Genomic DNA, 20,645 nt, shown 5'->3' with positions numbered 1-20,645 from the left:
ATAAGTTTGTTTTCTAGACAAATTTCAGTCACTGACGAAAGTGCGAAGAATGCAGATGAAATACATTTGTGGAGAAAATATTTGAAATAGAAATAAAACATGGACAAGTTGCTTTATTTCGATACTAAAATTGTGTCTTTAATCATTTTTGTCCTGATTTTCTGATTCAGACTTGTATTTTCATTTTTTTCAGGGTTTTCGGCGCGGTTACCCTGTGGTTTATGGAATACAGAAATATTGGAAACAGATAATTTGCTTTCTTTCAATATCCAAACTGGGTATTTAATCAACTTTGACCAATGGCCTTTTAAATGTACTGATTGAGAAGTGTATTTTAATTTTTTTCCGTTTTAACGACGCGGGTACCCTGTGATTTTTTTCCGAAATGGAAAAATCACAAATTTCAGGATGTTCCACCAAAGGGATTTTTGGGGACTTTTAGTATGTTAACTAGGTTGTATCACTTGTTCAAAATCCGCTGAGAATAATTCTATTGCAATAAGTTCCACCTGGGCCATAAAAATTTCATAGATTGACTGGACTAATATGCCGGTTTTAGCTCGCTCCTTAACAAGCGCATCAAGTCCCCTGAAATATGACGGTGCTTTTGCTCGATCATAAGATTATGTCAGATTCCCCTATATGTGAGCTTTTATTTTTCATATGCTTGCCGCTTGCCGAAAAATCCGTTATAAGAATTTAAGAATTCGATTTGGGGCAGAGTTACCGGGCTATCAGGGGTATTGAGTGACCGGATACCATCAGAGGACATACCACGTGATTCGTGATTCACACAATCCTTGCAGGTTCAAGTTTGGTTCTCAACCTTTTTAGTAAATGTATTTTCCATCCTTACAATGGGACACTAAATGTAACGAAGACTGTTTTGAAGCTAAAGTTTCCAATTTTCGCTAATCTATGCGCGCTGCAAACACCGGTCACGCACCGCTGTTTTGATTTTCAAAAACTGTTTTCATTGTTGCAGAAAACTAATTGCCAATAGTTTTCCGTGGTATGTACTCAAATACACCACATATCAATATTTGGGTGACCTTAAAACTCGCTCGGACAATCTCTTGGAGGCCTGGGTCTAAGGGCTTTTCAAGATTTGTGTGATAAAGATTTGACCAAGCGATAAAGTTTTTTTGACACATTTTTGCCTCGAGTCTCAAATTTACAGAAATCAGCATTTTTCACCATGTTTTCTGGAGATCAGGGAGCGGGAAAACTTTGGCTCTTCTAAATATGGGCATCAATGCCCATATAAGGCAATGCATACGAAGGACACTATCCGTGGGGATTATGTTTGATATGGACATTCGTCATCTCATAATAAAAAATGTTGTGGAGTCACGAAATAGACAACCATTGGAACAGGGTGGTGAGAGTGTTTTCGTGATTCGTGTCTGTTTTGCATATTTTATGTGTATTTGTTTTGCAAACTGTATCACGCTTCGATAGGTCTGTACAACAAACATCTATTCATCTTAAGCTATGCTCCCGATTATTAGTCATTGGTCTTTTTTGCAAATTTTCTCTTTAGATCTTAAGAAGGGTTTCGTCGCCATTGTAGCTGTTTTCTGCGTCAACAATTAGAAGCGATTTGTCGTCCGTCATTCCAGAATAGAGACCAATGGCGTCCTCGTATTCCAGTTCAAGAAGATCGAACAGGTAAACGGGGAAACATAAAACAACGACAGAAAACAGTTCCATCACATGAAACAGGCTATTTAGTGATTCCATAGGATCCTTTACATTCTGTTTCGAAAAGATGGCAAATGAAGTAAATACGACAGAGACAATAGTGATGGTGTGGACAACTGCATCGGTCGAATAACAGTAGCGATGAGATATGATCAACGGTTTTGCGGCCACCTCTTTGCGAACGTTGTCGATCAGAATCATTATCAGTCGGTTGACCAGGATTGCGGCCGGAATAATGAACTGTAGTAAAAGAAACCACGGGGCATATGACGTGACATTAATGAGGAATGTGTCGATTTCTCGTGGCAATAAACCTTCGTTGCAAAGACAACCCTCGCACACAAAGATGGGAACACCTGAGTCAATTGGATAAACAAGTGCCGGCGATAAAATCGTGGTTGTGCAGGCAATAACTCCGAGAAGCGAGAGTACCACAGCCTTTTTAGTAATTTTCCTGCCATGCACAACTTCAAGGTGTTTGACGATCACGAGAGCAGTGAAGTTGAACACGGCCATTGAGACAAGTACGACGATGAGGGTCGGTAACACGCTACACGAAAGAGCACTTCCGAATCGTGTCATTGTAGTAAGAATAATGAAAAAGTTTAAGAAGATGCATATGACTGAAAATATTCCCTGGACGGCAATGAGATACATCATAGGACTGGGGACTGAGGACCAACGTTTACAAAAACATCGAGCAAGGAGGAATAAGTTGAGTATGATTCCAACGGCGAAGACGCAGAGATGAAGCAAGCCTGAAACCATCATTCCTTCTTGACGTGAAATCGTCGCTAGCAAACAACAGTGAATTAAGTGTAAGGCGAAAGCAAATCGCTTTCTTTACCGCGGTCTATTTTATGAGTTATAAGTTCTGTTATGAGTTTTCCAAAGACTTGAAATTATATTCTTTTTGGTGTGACTTCCCAGCCAATCAACTAGCGAGTAGAATAATGAAATGTTCCACTTGTAGACAATTCTCGGATCTTTCCAGAATCACGAAAGCTTAAAAATCCAAAAATCCCAATCCTCAAACACAAATAACAAAAAATGAAAATAAATGAAGCCAGAGAAGTTACGTGACGTTTAAACCGTGATGTTTGCTTTATCACAAACTAAACTTACAAATTTATGCATTAGCGTGCGCGTGCTGAAAAATACAGTAGCATGCAGGTCACAACACGACACCATCACCCGGCTGCATACATATTTTAAAATAGCATTAGTCCTGTGCGTTTGAACCCCGACCCCCTGGAATTTCCAATCCCCTCAATGGGAGGGGGAGGAGGGTGGGGGGAGGGATATTTTCTGGAACTACACATGTCTGCAAAATTTTCTCGCTCCCTTCGAAAAACTCTAGCCTTTGTTTTCCAGGGTATCCCACACGGATTCCTTAAAGGGGGGTGAATAGGGGTATGTAAATCCGCCGATCCGCAACATTTTCGGGGCAAATCCGTGGATCCGCAAATATTTTTAGATCCGCATGGTTTGACAGATAAACAATAGCATCGATTGAAAACCATTTAAAATCCGAAATTCGACCGTCAAAGCAGTCAAAATCCGAAATCCGTGCCCAAATTGTCAACAGATCCGTGATCCGCCGTATTTCCAAAATCCGCCAACCCGCTGAAATAATCATCAAAATCCGTAATCAGTGAGCATTTCGGGGCCGAATCCGCTGATCCGCGAACCTATTCACCCCACCCCCCCCCCCCCCAAAGTCCATATAAACTTTCAGAGTTGATAGCACTTTGTCAATTCTTTTATATTTTCATCTTCCAAATGTTATGTGGTTCGTATGTACCCTATAAAACATGCGTTCGCGCGAATAACTCAAATCTGTAATATTGAGGTATTTTGGTCAACCTCCGGAAAAAAAGGCCGTGAACTGAAAGGCCCGGGTCCAGTCATTTGTGACGTAGATCGCGCGCGCTAAACCGGTTCACGTCTTCATGTCTTCTTAGTTATTGCTGAAGAACGTTGCAACTTTTACCGCCATCTTTATATCTCCACCTGGTAGAAAAATAATTATTTAATTTCAGGAAACAAATCTGAAAAATTTAGCAGATATTTTTTAGTCTTTGTTTTTGTTTTTGCATTGTGCGCGCGCGCTGCATTCGCAATCAAGAATGGCGACACTCACGAGCGCGCGCTATTTTTGAAACCTATAACAAAACGATATTTTCTTTTTTCCATACAATTCTCGACTTTAAATTATTCTTCGCTTCATTGTTGGTAGCATTGCAATAGAAAACAATTCGCCAATATTTTGTGGTATTGCTATCTCTAAATTTTAAAGGATTTAAGGAAAATACGTTGTTTAAAGTTTTCCCGCCAAAACTTATTATTCACTCGATTCAATCTCCTTTCGCGTGGCCAGGAAAATTTTCAAAGATCTGTAGAAAATTCAAATTTCCGTTAGTGTTACAGGAAAAACCGTGTGTGTGATTCGAGCAAATCTACTTGACTGGTAATAACCCAGTACAGCTGGGCGTGGTAGTCAACGAGATCAAAGCCCTTACAGAAATCAGCAGATCTAGGACATAATATGTATATATATATATATACTATATAGAGAATACTACATGGAAAGTGCGCGCGTACGGTTTTTATTTCCGAGTTGTGCAGTATCAAAAAACGAACGAGTTTTTTTGAGTTTCTTTTATACAAAACGAGTGAATAAAAATTGTACAAAGCACTTTCCATACTGCATTTTGTTGATTAAATACATGCTGAGAAATTTATAATAAGCTTATTACACAGGCCCGTAGCTTGAAGGTCCGCTCAGAGCAAACAAAATTATATAACGTTTGGCTGGAGATATATCGTGCACATCAATATCTCTTTAAACTGACTATAAAAATCTTTTTATAATAATTAGTTTTATTATTATCGGCTATATATTAAAAAGTACCCTATTAATAATTTTACAAGATGGCTACGGGCCTGTTACATAACATTTTATTAGACTTGCCTGCAGAGGCTCCGAGGTTTGTGCTGTTCGACGGTTCAGTTGAAGACAGACGGAAACTTTCATTGAAATGAATCTGTCTCGCTAATGTCACGAAACTGTGGCTTATGTTACACAAGTAGTGCACTTTTTTAATCTATAAAAACTGGACATCTATGAAATAAATAAATTACTAAATGGAAAATGCTTGTACGATTTTTATGCACTTGTTGATGAGTTGGGAAGCCATTCAAGTGCAGTGAAAAAATAGCGTTCGTCCAATCAGAACCGCGAACGACATTTTTTCACGGTGAAAAAACATCGTTCGCGCCTCTGAGTTCTGAGACCAGTGAACGAACGAAAATGTACTAAATATGTTTTCAGTGAGTATTTCTCAGTATGTATAAAATAAATTATAGTATTAGATGCATGGTGCATGCTTTGTTGATTTGCCACTGACAGTTAAACTTACCTGACTTGAGTTTCAAGCCTTCTATGACTTTAGCGAGAGACGTAAACGTTTTTGGTCATGAATCATTCGATAACTTTAGACGGGTATATCATTTTGGACAGGAACAACAATATCAGCTGACTGTCTTGCCTTCGTTTCACTATTTAAAAATTTATTGCACACAACCATCAGTGAAATAGTCACGGTTGATTGTCAAATAGTGCTCTTATTCAATTCTCAAGGCAGAACATTGAGATAAACATTCAAAATCGAGGCAAATCCACATGAAAACATCAAAATCATTTTTTTAATCTCTACTACTGAGTATGATTTTGTTTGAAAATCAGCACGACAAACATTGAAATCTACGTAAACAAGAAATTAAGACTTTTCTGAGAAGGCATGTTAAGGTCCGATGCTGACAACAAAAATTTACACAAAATAGAAGTCCTAATCATTTATATTTCATTGAAATGTTACAGACTTTTTAATTTAAACCTGAAAACTCTGACAAAGATATCAACCTATGTATAATCACTATATATAATCATTAATTTGAATAGATACCAGGGGTAAAGCTCACGGGGGTGGGGGTGGGGGTGCAGGGTGCCAAAAGATGAGTAATTTCTTAGTAAAGATGTCAGATAGAATCCTTTTTACGATAACTCTGACTGTCCTCTCCCTAAAGCAAATCCTGGACATGCACCTGGAGGTCTAGAGTCCCTAATAGAACATCAATAAAGGAAAGGAATAAGTGCTCTCCTTTTTTGGGGATAATCAGGAAATCTGTCTTTGTACCATTTGTGATTATGCATTGCACGTGGAATGAAAGTACCACAACCAAACAGAAACCACACAAGACCTGCAGCAGACCAAGTGCATAGGGCCCATCCAAACCACTCTAGCATCTCCCCAAAATAGTTAGGACATGACACAAGTTCAAATGGACCACCCTTAGGCACAGCATACCCAGAGCTTTCATCAGGACGTAGCATACGCAGTTTGATGTCAGCATATCTATTAATGCAAAACCCAAGCAAGAATAAAGCTGCCCCTAAAATAAATCTAGGATCCATGTAATAATCGCCTACATAATTTGCAGAACCGAGCCAATCTGCATTCAGGTAGCTGTAGAAAAGATTAGGGAAAACGCCAGCCAGGGAAATACCAACGGGTGTCTTGGGAGAACTATACTTCATGACCCATGGATGGATGAAGCCTCGGTGCACATAGTGGCAAAGCCAGAAAGTGAAAAACACAATGTTAACATATCCTCTTTGTGTTCCATACAAAAAGAAGACAAGTGAGAAGAACACAACTCCAGGAGGTGCATCAGATAAGGTGTGAGCGACACGCTGGTGGACCATTGGGCCCCAGTTTCCACCTCCGTTTCCATGCCGACCATAGGGCGCAGGCTTGACCAACTGGGTTGCCATAGTTACCAGTGCAAGTAGAAGACCTATGCAGCATAAGCTGTAATGGACCCAGAAATGTGTCTGATCATCAGGAAATGCAGTCCATGGCAGTGGGGCAAACATTCTTGGCCTCTCAATGAGTGAAAAGAAAACCTGGTAATAGAATGGTTTGATAAGTGAACTCTAGCGACAGAATGTAGGACTGTAAGCGAATTCTCAGGTGGTTCACACTTGGATCAAACTCCTTATTTGCTGATCTGCATGATGAGTTGAGACACTATTGGATATGCTTCAAATATTACACTCACGAGGGGCCGGTTGCACAAAGCCTGGATAAGTCTTATCCACCGGTTAAATCCTTATCCAGACCTTTTCATAATCATGCCACTACATTCCTAAGAGAAACTTTTCTTAGGTGAGACATCCTCTTCATTTTTTTAATAGATCTTTTGTATCCCCCCCCCCCCCCTTCATTATGCTCTATATTGCCTCTGCTTGGTAATACATGCTCTGTAATTTATCTATCATAAGCTACCCTGAGGGGCCGACCCTCAGGGATGCAACAGGGATTAAAATATTGAAAAATTAATCTTTAAGATTTTTCCTTCGGGTGGGGATTTTTTTCAGTTCAAATGTCCCTTAGTTGGGATCTTTCATGAGTTGCAATCCCCCTGGTTTGCATTGACCTGCAAGAGGTGTAGCTAATCGGGGATGAATCATATGAGAGACAATGTTAACAAAGCCAACGTAGTTTATAAATTTACAGCAATTCACTCAGGAACTGGAATAATTTACGTGCATTCAGGATTAATCTCAGTTACGTTGATTTTTTCAATTAAGAAATTAAAGATCGGAAAGAAAAAAGAGGATCCCAAATGTTGCTTATTTGGCAGAAAGAAGAAACACGAACAGAAAGCCATTACAGTTTCCCCAACCAAAACTTGTATTGCAAAATCAAATTTGCCCAGTCCCAGGGGCAAAGTCTACCCCCATCCCCCTAATATCCCCTACATATCCCCAATAATAGGTGCATTTAGCCTTGGGTGGCTGTCATGGTCTTTTCAGCATCTAAACATGAATGGGTTATTGTTATTTGGATGGCTAGGGAATGTTTTTTAATGAAAATTCTCAAGGATATAATGTAAAGTATTACAAATAGTGATTTAACTTAATATGGCATTTTACATCAGTTTTTATCATAATTAAATGTGTTTTTGAATGGTAGAAAAAAGGGGACCAAAACAAATTGCAAATGCACATGCAATCCACAGGTATCCCAGTCAACCCTGCACGCATGGTCTAGTTTTAAAGCCTGTCGGACGTAAAAATCCCCCGAAAAAGGTGATGGTGGTAAAAAGCAATTCAAAAAAACATAGGTGATTCAGCTCTCTTCCCAAGAAACAAAGGTGATCTAGAAATACAAATTCCGAAAAAAGTAAACATTTCTAGGCCGACCCCGAAATCCGTAGGTGACCTTGCTTCCGAACAGATATTCGACCGAAAATGGTCGTTGGGTGCCCTTGAACACTCCTGCAATCCTCCACATTCAAATCTTTGCACTTCAAGCAGAGGAGATTTTTAATGCAAATCTAAGATATTATAAATCACATAAGAGACTCACCGAAAAATAGCCTCTGGATTTGTCACAATGCTGCTGATTTCGAATATCGCAGTACCCTCCTTGCCCTGTCTCGTCCGCCATCTCTCACTTACTTGGGCATTGTGGGTAACACAGGAAACCCGTCGTCTTGGGTATTTGTGATGTTGTACATAATTTACTATGGTTTTGGTGTATTGTTATTTGATCCATGTATTTTCCCTTCTTAACCAGTCCAGTATAAGTATTTATTATAACAATTTCAGTATAAGTATTTATTAATTGTCTTTTTCGATGCCCATCTTTTTTTCGGTAAGGCTACGGGTCTGCTGATGGGTTTCCTGTGTTATTATTGCTTGTACCGCATGGCATGGCGGGAAGGCCTTCAAGCGGGAAAATCGAAACGGTTGCAAATCCGAATACAAATTAGCATAAAAGCTACATTTTATCAGTATTACCCTTAAAAATACGTAATAAGAAGTGTTCCATGTAGTAAAAGAATACGACTTTTTCATTTCTTACACATTTTTGGGTGGTTATATTACGTAAAGTTCCAAGATGGCGGCGAGTAGGCTTCTACGAAGTCAAGTGAGTAAAATGATCAACAACAGTTTCTATCTTCCAATTTTTTCTCTCGAACTACCAATCCTGGTGATGGATAGTATTGGCTCTGTATTTATACCATAACATCTACCTTGGTATCATCTGAGAAGTGTCTTTAGATGAATGTAGCCAGTATGGCTGTTAAACATCATAAACTAAAGGTTGATTTCGATTTGTGATTATTTTATTGTCATCTGAACTCAGAATTCGAATAATTTAAGTTTATGTACCGATCAAACAATTGAAAAATGCTTTAAGTTAAATGGGTTTTATTCTAACATATACTGTTCTGAGCAATGACTTGTAATGAGTCTCCTGACTTTCTCTCTTCACATACTGTATTTTAATCTTTCTTGTCATCTTTTGCAGACTAAAACAACCCTGACGAATACACACAATGAGAAAGTTTTTGTGGGGAGGTAAACATATTGTCAATATTTATTATTATACTTAATAGTCATAAGATCAAGTTGATGGTAGAATGCCTCCATCTAAGCAAATTTCTACAACAACACTCATAAATCTTGTGCTATGATTGGTCTAGGGACCATGTGTTATAAGAGGACACACACATGCTTGGCGTCAGCATGCACGCACGCTCCCCAAAACTAGATTGTAACATAAGAAAACATTTTTTTTATATTTGTATAAAAAAAATGGATCTGAACTACGTCTCGTTGCATACTTTTTGTTCATGACATGCTGTAACGTCATATGTGCATCTATTAGAGGACAGACGCATGCAAAAATGAAATCTGTTTGTTAAACTGTTTGTGAACTCTATTTCAGGAGTGCCTAATAGTGATGAAATCTAATGATGTTTATTATTAACATTGTATTATATGTTGGTAGACGAACTGGACAAGTGTTCAGGGTAAAGGCTTCCAAAAATCCTGATGGTTTTGATAATATTGATGACTATTTTACAGATTCAGGTTTGTAATTTTGTTTTGATCTTGTATTTCTGTAAATTGTACCTCAGTCAACGTTTGCTGTATAATGTATTAGGTTCCTGTAGGGGGTGAAACAGGAACTGGGATTAAGTTTGCGGTTGTTGTGTCACAAGTAACTAGATTTTTACTTTCAGGAACAGAAATAGGAACATAATTGGCATAATTTAGCTACCAGCAAGAAATGGTTGAAAAACAAAAGTGGCCTGGAAAATGGGATCAAACCCCCCTTCAGGACCTTGATACATATATAAGAAGTTGTGTTTGTGTGTGTGTGTGGGGGGGGGGGGGGGGGGTAATAAAAAGAGGGTTTTGGTTTTCAGAGTTGCTGGGTTGACTATGATTTTTTCGTCAGTTAGGCTTGATTGATATGTTGCAGTGCTGAGTCTATTTATCTATTTGTATTGACACAAATACATCAGGCTCCTTTTTGATTCAGACTTTGAACTAAATGAGTCACACTTAATAGAGAAGTCGTAGTTTATTCGATTTGGAGTTTCTGTTGCACAAGATCAAAATGAATAAGGCATTTGATTCAGCACATTAATACCTCAAATCGGTGTTGGGCTTTTGCCATACAGTACAACTGGTGCAGCAATTCTCAGTACCATGCTGAGCTTTCTGGTGCTTAACTTAATTGATTTAAACTATTGATGGCTACAAAATAGGCCATTCTAGCTTTTAGTTTTTACGAGGATAACCATAGAAACCTACCTCAACTACCAGAATGCAGCGCTTGCTTTTTTAAGCTTACATTAAACAAAGCTCCTGCTGCATGCCGGTAGTTGAGGTACGTTCCCATGGTGAGTGCACGAATGGCCTATTCAAAGAATTAGATTTAGCATGGCATGAGTGCAAAATATGAATTAGACCTTATAGTACTTATTGCACATATGTAGAGAGAATGTTGGTGTTATAGTTTTAATATTTAATATTGATATTTTACTGTTTAGAGGCTCTGGAAGACTATGAAGAACCAGAAAATGTACCACCTAACCCATGTGATGAGATGCCATCTGCTGGGAATAAATCACAGATACAGAAGGGGCAATACATTGGCAGGTATGTACTGTATTACATATTTAACTACCATAAATGCTCTATTACGCCCCATTCTCTAGTAACCCCTCCCCCCTCCCCTCCAGAGCTAAAATGCTAATATTTTTACTTTTTATTATCTGAGATATTAAAAAGAAAATGTTGGCATAAACTGAAGCTTACATTTATAACTAGCCTAGCCTAGGGTTAATCACCTATGTATTCCATAGTATATTAGGTAGAGTAAAAGAGTATAGTATTTTAAGTGCCCCTAGCATCAAATTCAAGTAACTTGTTTTTAATATTTACTTATCCTGAGATGAAGAATAGGTCAAGAGTTGACATATGATATCAGAAAAAATCTTAAAAAGATACAAACGTTTAAAACTAGATCTTTCTTATCACAAGTTGACCCCATAAAACGAGCCTGTGCGCAGTGAGAACAGCAAGCGCTTGCATCAAGCTAAAATGTGCAAGAAATTTTTCTAAATAAAGGCTTTTTAGGGGATGTTGGCAATTAAAAATTATTCGAACATTCCTTCGTTGTGAAAGAAAAGGACTGGAAAAGAAAAAGGAAAAATAAAATAAAGAAAACGAAAAACAAAAAAGAATTGTATTCGAATTCAGACGCGCTATCCGTTGGGCCATTGAGGCAAACAGGAAACTACAGCGAAGGGGGTCGTTTTTTACAGTGTTGAGCATAGTGACTTACAATTATACAGATGATCATATTGAATAAGAAAAATAATGATATTGCTTTGGTAACAGGGTAAAACCTAAAAACCTAAAATAATAGAAAATGTGCCCTTCAGGATTCCTGAACCAACGAGGAATGCCTGGCGCTTTAAAAAAGTGGGGTCACTTTTCTCTTTATGGCTTGAAAATGCCATATTATTTACCGGCAAAACCCCATGAAAACCCGTCATATGGCAATAAAACTTGGTATGGTTTGTTTTCAAGACCTAAACTACTGATATACTGGTATAAACCCGGAAATTAAGAGTTTGATGCTACTGGGACTTTAAGACAGGCACCTCATTATGTTGATTGTTCAGTTGATTTTTTATGATTTATACAATACTGTTACTGTTTGCCGTGCAAAACAAGCTGAAGGCATAGTGGCCCACCCCTTTTGGCCCTGTTCAGAACACAGACACCAACAAGATGGTAAACGTTTACTCAATATTTCCAGGAGAACTGGTGCTCTCATTACTATCAATGCCAGAGTTAACAAGGATGGCTTCGCAAATGTTGATGACTTCTTTTCAGAATCAGGTAAGAAATGATACATTTTGAATTTGTGAAGGCTTATCTTTAAGCATGTCAGATGTGGAACCACGGGTGCCCTAGTGTGTGTTACCATGTCGGCCTCTCACTACTGTATCCAGCATTCAAATCCTGGCTCTACCTGGGGACCTTCCAAGATCATGCTGTGGTTTAAATTTGTGCGGTTTTCAGTCTCCTTGTATAAGGAAACTAAAGTGGGGCTCTGGTCTCTTCAAGGTGCACTACACTAACTTGATTTGAAGGGATGTTAAAGAATCACTAGGGACACAATAAACCCTCTGGTGATGACAATTAAAGTACTACACTATATAAACAGTAGTCTATTGTTTATACCTTTTTTATTTCCTATAGTTATTTCAAGTGGAGGAAGCTCATTTTCTGTGAAAGGTAGGATCTTAATCCACTTCCAGTAGTTTCGCAAAAGCAAACTACTCATACAGTTATAAATGCTTATCTGGAAGGGATAGCATGTAGACATGCCAACATTTAAGAATTGGTGTATGTACTGTAGAACATTGTATCACCTGTGTCTACATCTGTACAATACTGTAGCTGAAACCTGCCCTTGCGCAATGCCATTGGTTTGTAGGCCTAGGGTTGTTATACACTAAGAAGCTCCAATTTTGCAGCACCTCCCACATACTGTGTTTTCTGAGTAAACAAAGAGAATGTGTCACAAATATAAGAGCGCAAATCACAGTTCAGGGAATTTAGATAGGTTCTCCTTGTTTATGTAATAAGAATGTAGCAAACAAATGCCTCTCCTTCCATTTTAGAGAGTTATGAGCATTGTACGTGTTAGGGTTCATTTTCTAGTCAAGCAGAATTTACAGGTTATTCAGAAAAAAACAATCATGTTTACTCACATACTTTTCCCACACATCGTATGGTTGCAATTCACCACATCATATCCATATATAAACGATTAAAAATACAACTTTCAGATTAGAAAAATTGCTTTATGTTTCTATTGAAAATTAGCTCTTTTATTTAAATGATTGATTCATTGAACAGGAATTTCAGTCAGAGAGTCAGAGGCATTCCAGGTCTTGTATAAGAAGATCCACATTTTTATATAATTGCATTCTTTTCTGTTGAAACACCAATCACAGGGAAGCATAGAAACACACTAAGCTCCCTAGAAACACCCAGCCAAGAAGACGAAAACCTTGATGCTGCTGAAAACAACGCCCCATCACAGGCAGATGAGGTGACTCCTTTAGCACAGACACAGGCAGAATCCCCTAACCTAACAGGCACTGCTGTCAAATCTGGTGCCGCCAAGGAGCCCACCCCGCAGGTGCATGGTTCTAAGCGCAGGTTGTTTGGCTCCACTGACACCCCAAGCAATGAACTATCCAACCAGCAGACACTAAGGTGTGTAACGATGTAAATAGGGGACTTGCACTAAGAGATCACGTAACTATTTGGGTTTGAATTTGCTACCTAAAAAGGTCACGTGATTTCTTAGCGCAAGTCCCCTATTGTATATCAAAACGAGCTCAATCCATGAATGGATTTTAACCTAATTTGCACTCACACTAATTTTTTTCTATTTAGTGAGAACTCAAAGTTTCTTGAGGACACAGGAATTAAAGATGAAGGAAATGGTCCTCAAAGTAACGATAAAGGCAATGCTGCGTTCAATGTAACAGAGGTCACGCAACATAAAAAAGATAGCACCTCTTATGTTGACGTGACGGACGTTACCCAATGTCGCAGTGAAGACGACACTACTGATATTGACGTGACGGAAGTCACACAACAGCACAGCAAAGATAAAACTGTCGACATCGATGTTGCTGAAGTCGTGGAAAATCCGAGCGAAGAAGATGTTGATGTTGAAATAGATGCAACACATCATGATGCATCACATTGTGAGAATGATTTTGCAACACAGCCTGGTGGTGAGGACGTTAAGGTCGGTGAAACAATTGATATAGATGTCTTGGAGGTATCTCAGAACAGCGACCAGGAAAGCGATATAATAGACGTTGACGTGGCTGAAACTTTACCTATTGCTGGCTCAGCAATGGCATCATCGAAAACATCAACATACCCAGTAGAAGATGAAAGCGACGCAGATGATGAAATCGTTATCGCTAAAGATGAGGAATACGAGATAGAAATGGCAGCAGCAAAGATAAAAGGAAAGGGGAGAAAATCCAAACAAAGTGTCACCTTCACAGAAAGCAGCAAAGATGTGTCTGCTTTCGACGTGGAAGAGAGTACATTTGTTAGTCTTGGAAGCACCAAAAATAAAAGCAAATCCGTGACTTTGGGGGATACCCCCGATGCCGGGAGCTTCATGATCGACGAGAGCATTGTGTTAGAAGGAACTCGTCACAAAGATATGTCAACAGATTTCGAGTCATCGCACAACACGAAGGTTGAGAAAAGCCAACTGGAAGGCGGGAAGAAAGGTAGGAAGTCTGGAATCAAGAAGTCAAAGAGCGAGGTTAATGAGAGCAACACATCAAGAAAGTCCATTCGAGGTAACAAGTCACAAAATGTTTCTGCGGTTTCTGAAACTGATACCACTGAACCTGAAACAAGGACAAGAAGATCTACCCGCAATAACAAATTCAAAGATGAAACTGTACTTTCTGACAAGGCTGGAAAAGTTACAAGGAAGTCTACTCGCGGTACCAAGGCCGACAATGACCGTGTAGTCTCTGATACAGATTCACAACAAGCAAAAAGGCCTACACGCAATAACAAGAACACCAAAGATGACACGACAGTTCCTGATATAGATAAACAAGAAACCCGGTCTTCACGCCGGACAAAGGGTCATAATGACACTGTAGATTCTGATACAAATACACAGCAGAAAAGAAAATCCACCCGCAATACAAAGGTCGATAATAGGGCTGAAGTATCGGATAATAGTGCCCTGAATTCTACTACTGGAGCTGCTATAGGTAAGGGAAGGAAAAGTCAATCCGGCAGGTCACACGGAAGACGAGTTGAAGAGGATATTGAAGACGAGGAATTCGTCCAGGGCCATGAAACTGATATTGACGATGTGGCGACATCCGAAATGAGCAACACAACCTCGCAAATCCCCATAGATAATAAAGAAGGAAAGAAGCGAAATAAATCGACGACACCTCTTAATCAGTCTCGGAAGTCCAAGACTAACCAATCACGATATGGAAGTGACAACGATGAAACAACCGCTGGTAGGAGTGCTCGTGAAGATGCAAAAGGCAGGAGATCTCACAATCAAGCACCTAGCGAAAAGGACGCTGATGACTCTGTAGTAGAAGATGGCAACCCAAATTCCATTTCAACCACGGCTGTTGACCATGGCGTTGAGAACAAGAGCGGTAACGTTGAAAATTACAGTAGTAAAGATAAAGTTAAGGAGAAAAGTATGAATCACACAAGAAGCAGGCGTTCTAAGGGCTTGACACTAAGCCATGTAGAAGAAAACGATGGTACCAATCCTTTGGCAAGTGAAGACTGTCAACGTGAAGAGGCGTTAATTGGCGAGGAGGAAGGCGAGCCCTACAATAGCACACTGGGCACCGCTGCTAAACTACCTTTCTCGGTAGTACCGTCCATAGATGACAAAGATGTGAGCGTTGCCCAAGGAGGGAGGCTTGATAAAAGTAAGATAACGGTGATGGGGCAGGACACAATTGAGGCCGAAAATACATTGAATGAGAAAACTAAGAAAAGTGCCAAGGCGACTAAAAAGAAGACGGGAGCCAACTTTAGGGCTTCGCTGCGAAATGGCTCGTCTTATGGCGATGCAGTTGACTTTGAGATTATGTTACCAGATCAGGGTTATGCCGACACCTTAGATCCAGACGCCGACCAAGAATCTCCTGATGCTGCTTCATCATCTAACACAACTCAAAATAAGTCAAAAACACGAAAAGCACAATCTGATAAGGTTTTCGGACAAAGTAGCACCGATGAAGATGTATCTTCTTCGACCAGCAAAGAAGATAAAAGTGTGCTTAAAAGGGGGAGGCAGTCATCGAAAGGCACAACCGATGCTGGAGGCTCGGGCGGCTCTTCTCAGGAGGACACGGAGACAGACGTCAGCAACGTAAACGGCAATGGCAGAAAGCGTAAAACAAGGAAACGGAGAAACTTTGTGGTGCCGAAAGCATTGCGCCCAAAACGCAAACAGAGACATGATTCTAGTAAAGCTAACAGCGCCAGTGAAAGTGAAAGAGAAGACAAGAAAGATAAATCTTCAATAGGTGTTTCTGATAAAGCGTCAACAGTCAATGAAGACCCAGAAGGTGCGGGCAAATCTCACAGCAGTGAATCAGAAGCAGAAAGTAAGAGAAGCTCGAAGACCCGACCAAAGAAATCTTTAGCAGAAAGCGAGAGGGACCCGAGGAATCGTCAAAACAAATCGTTAGCAGGAAAGGAAGCTGTATCTAGCACTCCAGTTGGTAAAGAAAATGAGGGGAGAAAGACGCAAAAGTCAAAGAGGGATGCATCAGCTGTTTACAGCCCTTTTTTTAGTAAGTAAAAATAAGTGCTTTTAATATTTGCAGATATCCATCTTCCCAATTATTTCTTAAAACATTACTGGCTCTTGTAATATTTCCCTCCAACTCGTAGCCCTAATATAATCTTGATGATGCTTTAGCCGATGAACCGGCAGCTGAGATGGACCTACCCGCACAAGTAGGTGTCCCAGACGAGGACGAGGAGGTTATGTCTCATTCCAGCGAGGGACATAGTGTTGCGTCTCCTAGCTCAATTTTGACGCCAGCCCTGGCCATTCCACCGACTCCGGCCGTCAGGAAATCCATCTTGAAAAACAGCATTCCGGGATCTGCCCCATTAGGTATTTATATCCAACAATCTTGTTTTTAAAACCGTCCCTAGGACTGTTAAGTCCTGTGAAGAAGTCAGTCGAGAATTTCCTTGCAAAGTTGCAAAATGTTTAAATTTAAAACGCAATCTTAAGAAAAGCCCCTCACGAGGGCTAGCGTGAACCGCGCTCCGCAATAAACTGTGAATAGGTTCACCCTTATTAAAAGCGCCATAAGATCACGGCGTTTTTATTTTCGTCATAACCATCATTATTGTTGGCATTATTATAAATAGCTATTATGATGTATTTCTGGGTTCTTAGTACTTAAATGAGGTTGAAATAATTATCGTTGTACGTATCTTCACCAGATTCTAAAAAGAGGAGAGTGAGCATTGTAGAGAGACAAACTTCCAAAATAACCCGGGCAGAGGACAGCAGAATCCCATCAGCTACTAACGGCAGACGTAGCTCTGCCGTCAGCTTCGCCGCCACGCCCTCCTTCCACCTCTCCCCAGGTGGCATTAGCACGGAGGAAGAATCACTCAACCTGAACGGGCTCTCCTTCGTCACAGCCGGCAGTAACACCTTCCTTCTTGAAGACAACACCTTCACGCCTGGCATGAGCAGCACCAGGCTCAGCCTTCCTTCATCGTCCGGCTCAAGCTGCGGAGGCGATTCGAGGCTCGACACAGACCTCAGCCTGTCGGGTGAGGTGACTATCAGTAGTGCCAAGAGAAAGCAGCTGCTTCAGGAGGCTGAGGAAGGGCTGCGTCGTAGCAAGCGGACCAAGGTCCAGCCGCTAAAGTACTGGAAGAACGAGAGGATCAGATACGAGAGAAGACAGTCAGGTAAAGAAGGTTTCTAGAGAAGTGATTCTTTCAACTTTTTCTAAGGCATTAAAAACCTGGGCAAAATGCAAATCAAATCGGATTCTGACGACATTAAGTGGAGCCCTGAGAGCTAGTTCTTCCCACCATTTAAAACAGACTTCAAGTTACCTTGACATTAATTTTCAGTTATTTAAACTCGGACATCTAGACATCTGGGAAACAATAAATATGTGGTCGCGAAATTATGGACTAGTAAAAATGCGAAACTTTTCACTTCTAAGGCTGGTATGTTGATGGTATCGAAAGGCAGCCCACACCCAAAGTGCCAAAACGAAAGAAGTCTGCAAAAGGAAGAAGGCCAAGTGAGTACTGTCAATAATGGTGACAAATAAGTGCCTGTCATAGTATGGGCGTGGTCCTGACTTGTTGTGTTTTCCATAGAACCAAAGACATCGGGAGCAAACGTCCGGAGCAAGTCCATGGACGAGTCTTCTATGGTGAGCTTGGTGTTGGTTTTAGGCGTTCAAAGATTGCTTATCCTAGGCAACCTGAAAATAGTGTGACTAGTTCGAGAATTTGAAATGAGTGCTTATAGTCAAGGAAAAATGTAGAATGCTTAGCATGAAATCTTGTTTTCGGTTGCATTTTCTTAGCCTTTGTCCCAGCTAAAATTCACTGGCGATGTTGAGATGCAACTGACTGTCGGCTATATCAAAAAAAGCAATAATAGCAGTTAATTTGACACTTTTTTTCTCGCCTTTAGGAGGTTGTGCCTGAAGGCATGGTGGAGGAGGTCGACCCGATGGTTACAGTGGTGAACCCCGAGACTGGCGAGGAGGTTGTGATGGGTAAGACACTGCGATAACAGGGCGTCACTAGAGTCACGTCGTAATGATTTACTAGCACACACATAGCGAGTGCACTCGTCATTTATATACCAGATAGGGCTACCGAGCCTACACCGTCGAACCGAAATATTTGCACTCTTCCAATTTTTATTGTGTTTGTACTCAGCGAACATACTGTCAATGCTCGCTTGAACGCCCTTTGGCGCTTTCTGATTGGTGATTCCATATCACGACAGAGCTCTTGCACACGCCAGCCATGCTGAACTTCGTGAACCCTGCGCGACAACCTGCCACGCCCGATGACCCTATCGTCATTGACAAGTACATGTCACATAACGTGTTCGGCGCCGGTCAGCTGGAGTTGCGGGGGATGGCAGAGAAGACGAAGCAAAGTGTTCGCGGAGATACCATGGTGAGACAACACCTTGCAGAAATAACTGTACTAAATTTCAGGGGGGTTCTTAAGTATTTTGATATTTTTCCATTAGTTGGGGTCTCGGAAAAGAACTCACTAGGGGGACGCTATTTACAACAGTTATGATATATCTGCAGTGTGCACAAAAAAATAATATCGGCCAGCCGTTGCTTTCACGTCAAGGCTGATCACTAGACGAAGGAAACGTTTGCAAACTTCCTCACATCCAATTCCAACATGGCATACATACAGCACCAGCAGCTCTGGCTGTTTCCGTCGCAGTTTGCACGAGAATAACCAATGCTCTAAAAGAATACGCTATTTTCACATATTAAGCGACTCATAGTGGCTGTTTGACCGTTGTGCTTGTTGTTTCAGGTGTTTTTCTTGATGAAGGGCGCGGTGGAAGTGACCATCCACCAGACCAGCGCAGTCTTGTCTTCTGGATCCACTTTCTTTGTTCCTCAAGGTAAGATACAGCGGTACCGCTGAATAACGCATGCGCGTGGCAGGGCATAAACAAAGAGAACAATCTACGATTGTCTGTTTTCTGTTGCTTTAAGTGTAAATCTTAAAGCATAGTGTACATATGATGACTAATACGTCCGTAATAAAAGCCCGGTATTTGCTGCCGATGCCAAAATAAAGCTATTGCATGTGATCAGATACATAAATTCCAAAACAATGGAATTATTACCCTGTTTCAGGTCATTCTTACAGTATTAAAAACCTCCGAGACTCCGACGCGAAATTATGGTTCGTCCAAGTGAAAGGATAAGAAACGCAAGAGATTATTGATCTGGAGGGATTGAATGATACGCTATAAATACACCCTGTCCAAGGGTCTACACTGCCTGTATCAGTTTGCACGCCAGGAAGTGCCCGTTATCATTATGACATTTAGTGTTGTCTTCTGGAAATCTGTTTCCAAATGTTTGGACACAGTTGTAAATACAAATCAAGAGGGAACATAAAAGAATTGTAGATCATTTATAACATACCATGCAAATAGTAAAATGTAGTAAGAGATTCATAGTTTAAGATGTAGAGCACCAGGCGTGATATATTATGTCTCATGTATCAAGTCTTTTGGAAAAAGCGCGTATTCAATCAGACCATACAATCAACCCCCCCCCCCCCCCCTACACACACACAGATTCATTAACTACGCGCTATTCTCAATCGAGGCGAGGATTTTTTATGATTTGTCCAAAGAGAAGATGATACCACACAGCCCTAATATGATAGGCTTTCGGCCTTCGCGCACGCCACAGGACTCCCAAAATTCCAAAACAAGACATTTCCGAATGACCCCGAATGAAAGCCGATTAGTAGCAGCATAGCCTCCGCTGCAGGGTCTCTATTGGCCTTTCCCACAGGTAACCCCAGCACTCGGTATGCATTCTAGTACGCAAGAGAATTTTTTCATCACTACAAATTCTCTTGCGTACTAGAATACAAACCGAGTGCTTGGGTTACTTATGCCTTTCCTGGTGCTTTTACAGTAAGGAAACAGAAAGCGGGCCATGCTAAACAACTTTGAACAATCAGATTCGGCTTGAACACCAAACATTTTGAAAAAAGTTCAGCCAATGAGAAACGCCGGACGTTGTTTATTCGACCTCGTGTAGTCGACCGTAGCCAGACTGTCTGTCGGTTGAGCATGGGAACACCCTAACCTGATTGGCTGGACTTTTTGTCAAAATGTTTACGGTGAACCTTCAAGCACCATCAATATTAAGTGTGGGTTTGTCAAATCCCCACCGCT

At 40.5% G+C, this 20,645-nt stretch overlaps 3 protein-coding genes across 3 annotated transcripts; 1 reads left to right on the top strand and 2 right to left on the bottom strand.

The window, feature by feature from the left end:
- Positions 1 to 1,368: 1,368 nt before the first annotated feature.
- Positions 1,369 to 2,872, bottom strand: LOC5515883. The gene has a single exon (XM_001636003.3). It carries the CDS (start codon positions 2,473 to 2,475, stop codon positions 1,540 to 1,542), a length of 936 nt encoding a protein of 311 aa, XP_001636053.1. The 5' UTR covers positions 2,476 to 2,872; the 3' UTR covers positions 1,369 to 1,539.
- Positions 2,873 to 5,547: 2,675 nt separating this feature from the next.
- Positions 5,548 to 8,234, bottom strand: LOC5515884 (steroid 5-alpha-reductase DET2). Its single transcript, XM_032385662.2, has 2 exons — positions 8,142 to 8,234; positions 5,548 to 6,673 (listed from the first exon to the last, which is right to left on the bottom strand). Exons 1-2 carry the CDS (start codon positions 8,220 to 8,222, stop codon positions 5,840 to 5,842), a joined length of 915 nt encoding a protein of 304 aa, XP_032241553.1. The 5' UTR covers positions 8,223 to 8,234; the 3' UTR covers positions 5,548 to 5,839.
- Positions 8,235 to 8,488: 254 nt separating this feature from the next.
- LOC116620087 (centromere protein C) lies at positions 8,489 to 19,906 on the top strand. The gene is made up of 16 exons (XM_032385627.2): positions 8,489 to 8,705; positions 9,090 to 9,139; positions 9,573 to 9,655; positions 10,624 to 10,732; positions 11,901 to 11,983; positions 12,347 to 12,382; positions 13,108 to 13,372; positions 13,556 to 16,485; positions 16,614 to 16,814; positions 17,153 to 17,632; positions 17,896 to 17,976; positions 18,056 to 18,111; positions 18,378 to 18,462; positions 18,699 to 18,874; positions 19,256 to 19,346; positions 19,585 to 19,906. Exons 1-16 carry the CDS (start codon positions 8,676 to 8,678, stop codon positions 19,653 to 19,655), a joined length of 4,827 nt encoding a protein of 1,608 aa, XP_032241518.1. The 5' UTR covers positions 8,489 to 8,675; the 3' UTR covers positions 19,656 to 19,906.
- The last annotated feature ends 739 nt before the right edge of the window (positions 19,907 to 20,645 follow it).

This window comes from Nematostella vectensis, chromosome 1 (genome assembly GCF_932526225.1).
Source record: "Nematostella vectensis chromosome 1, jaNemVect1.1, whole genome shotgun sequence".
NCBI classification, from domain to species: domain Eukaryota; kingdom Metazoa; phylum Cnidaria; class Anthozoa; order Actiniaria; family Edwardsiidae; genus Nematostella; species Nematostella vectensis.
Note: the sequence above shows the minus strand (reverse complement) of the source record. Positions and strands in the feature narration are given on the sequence as shown.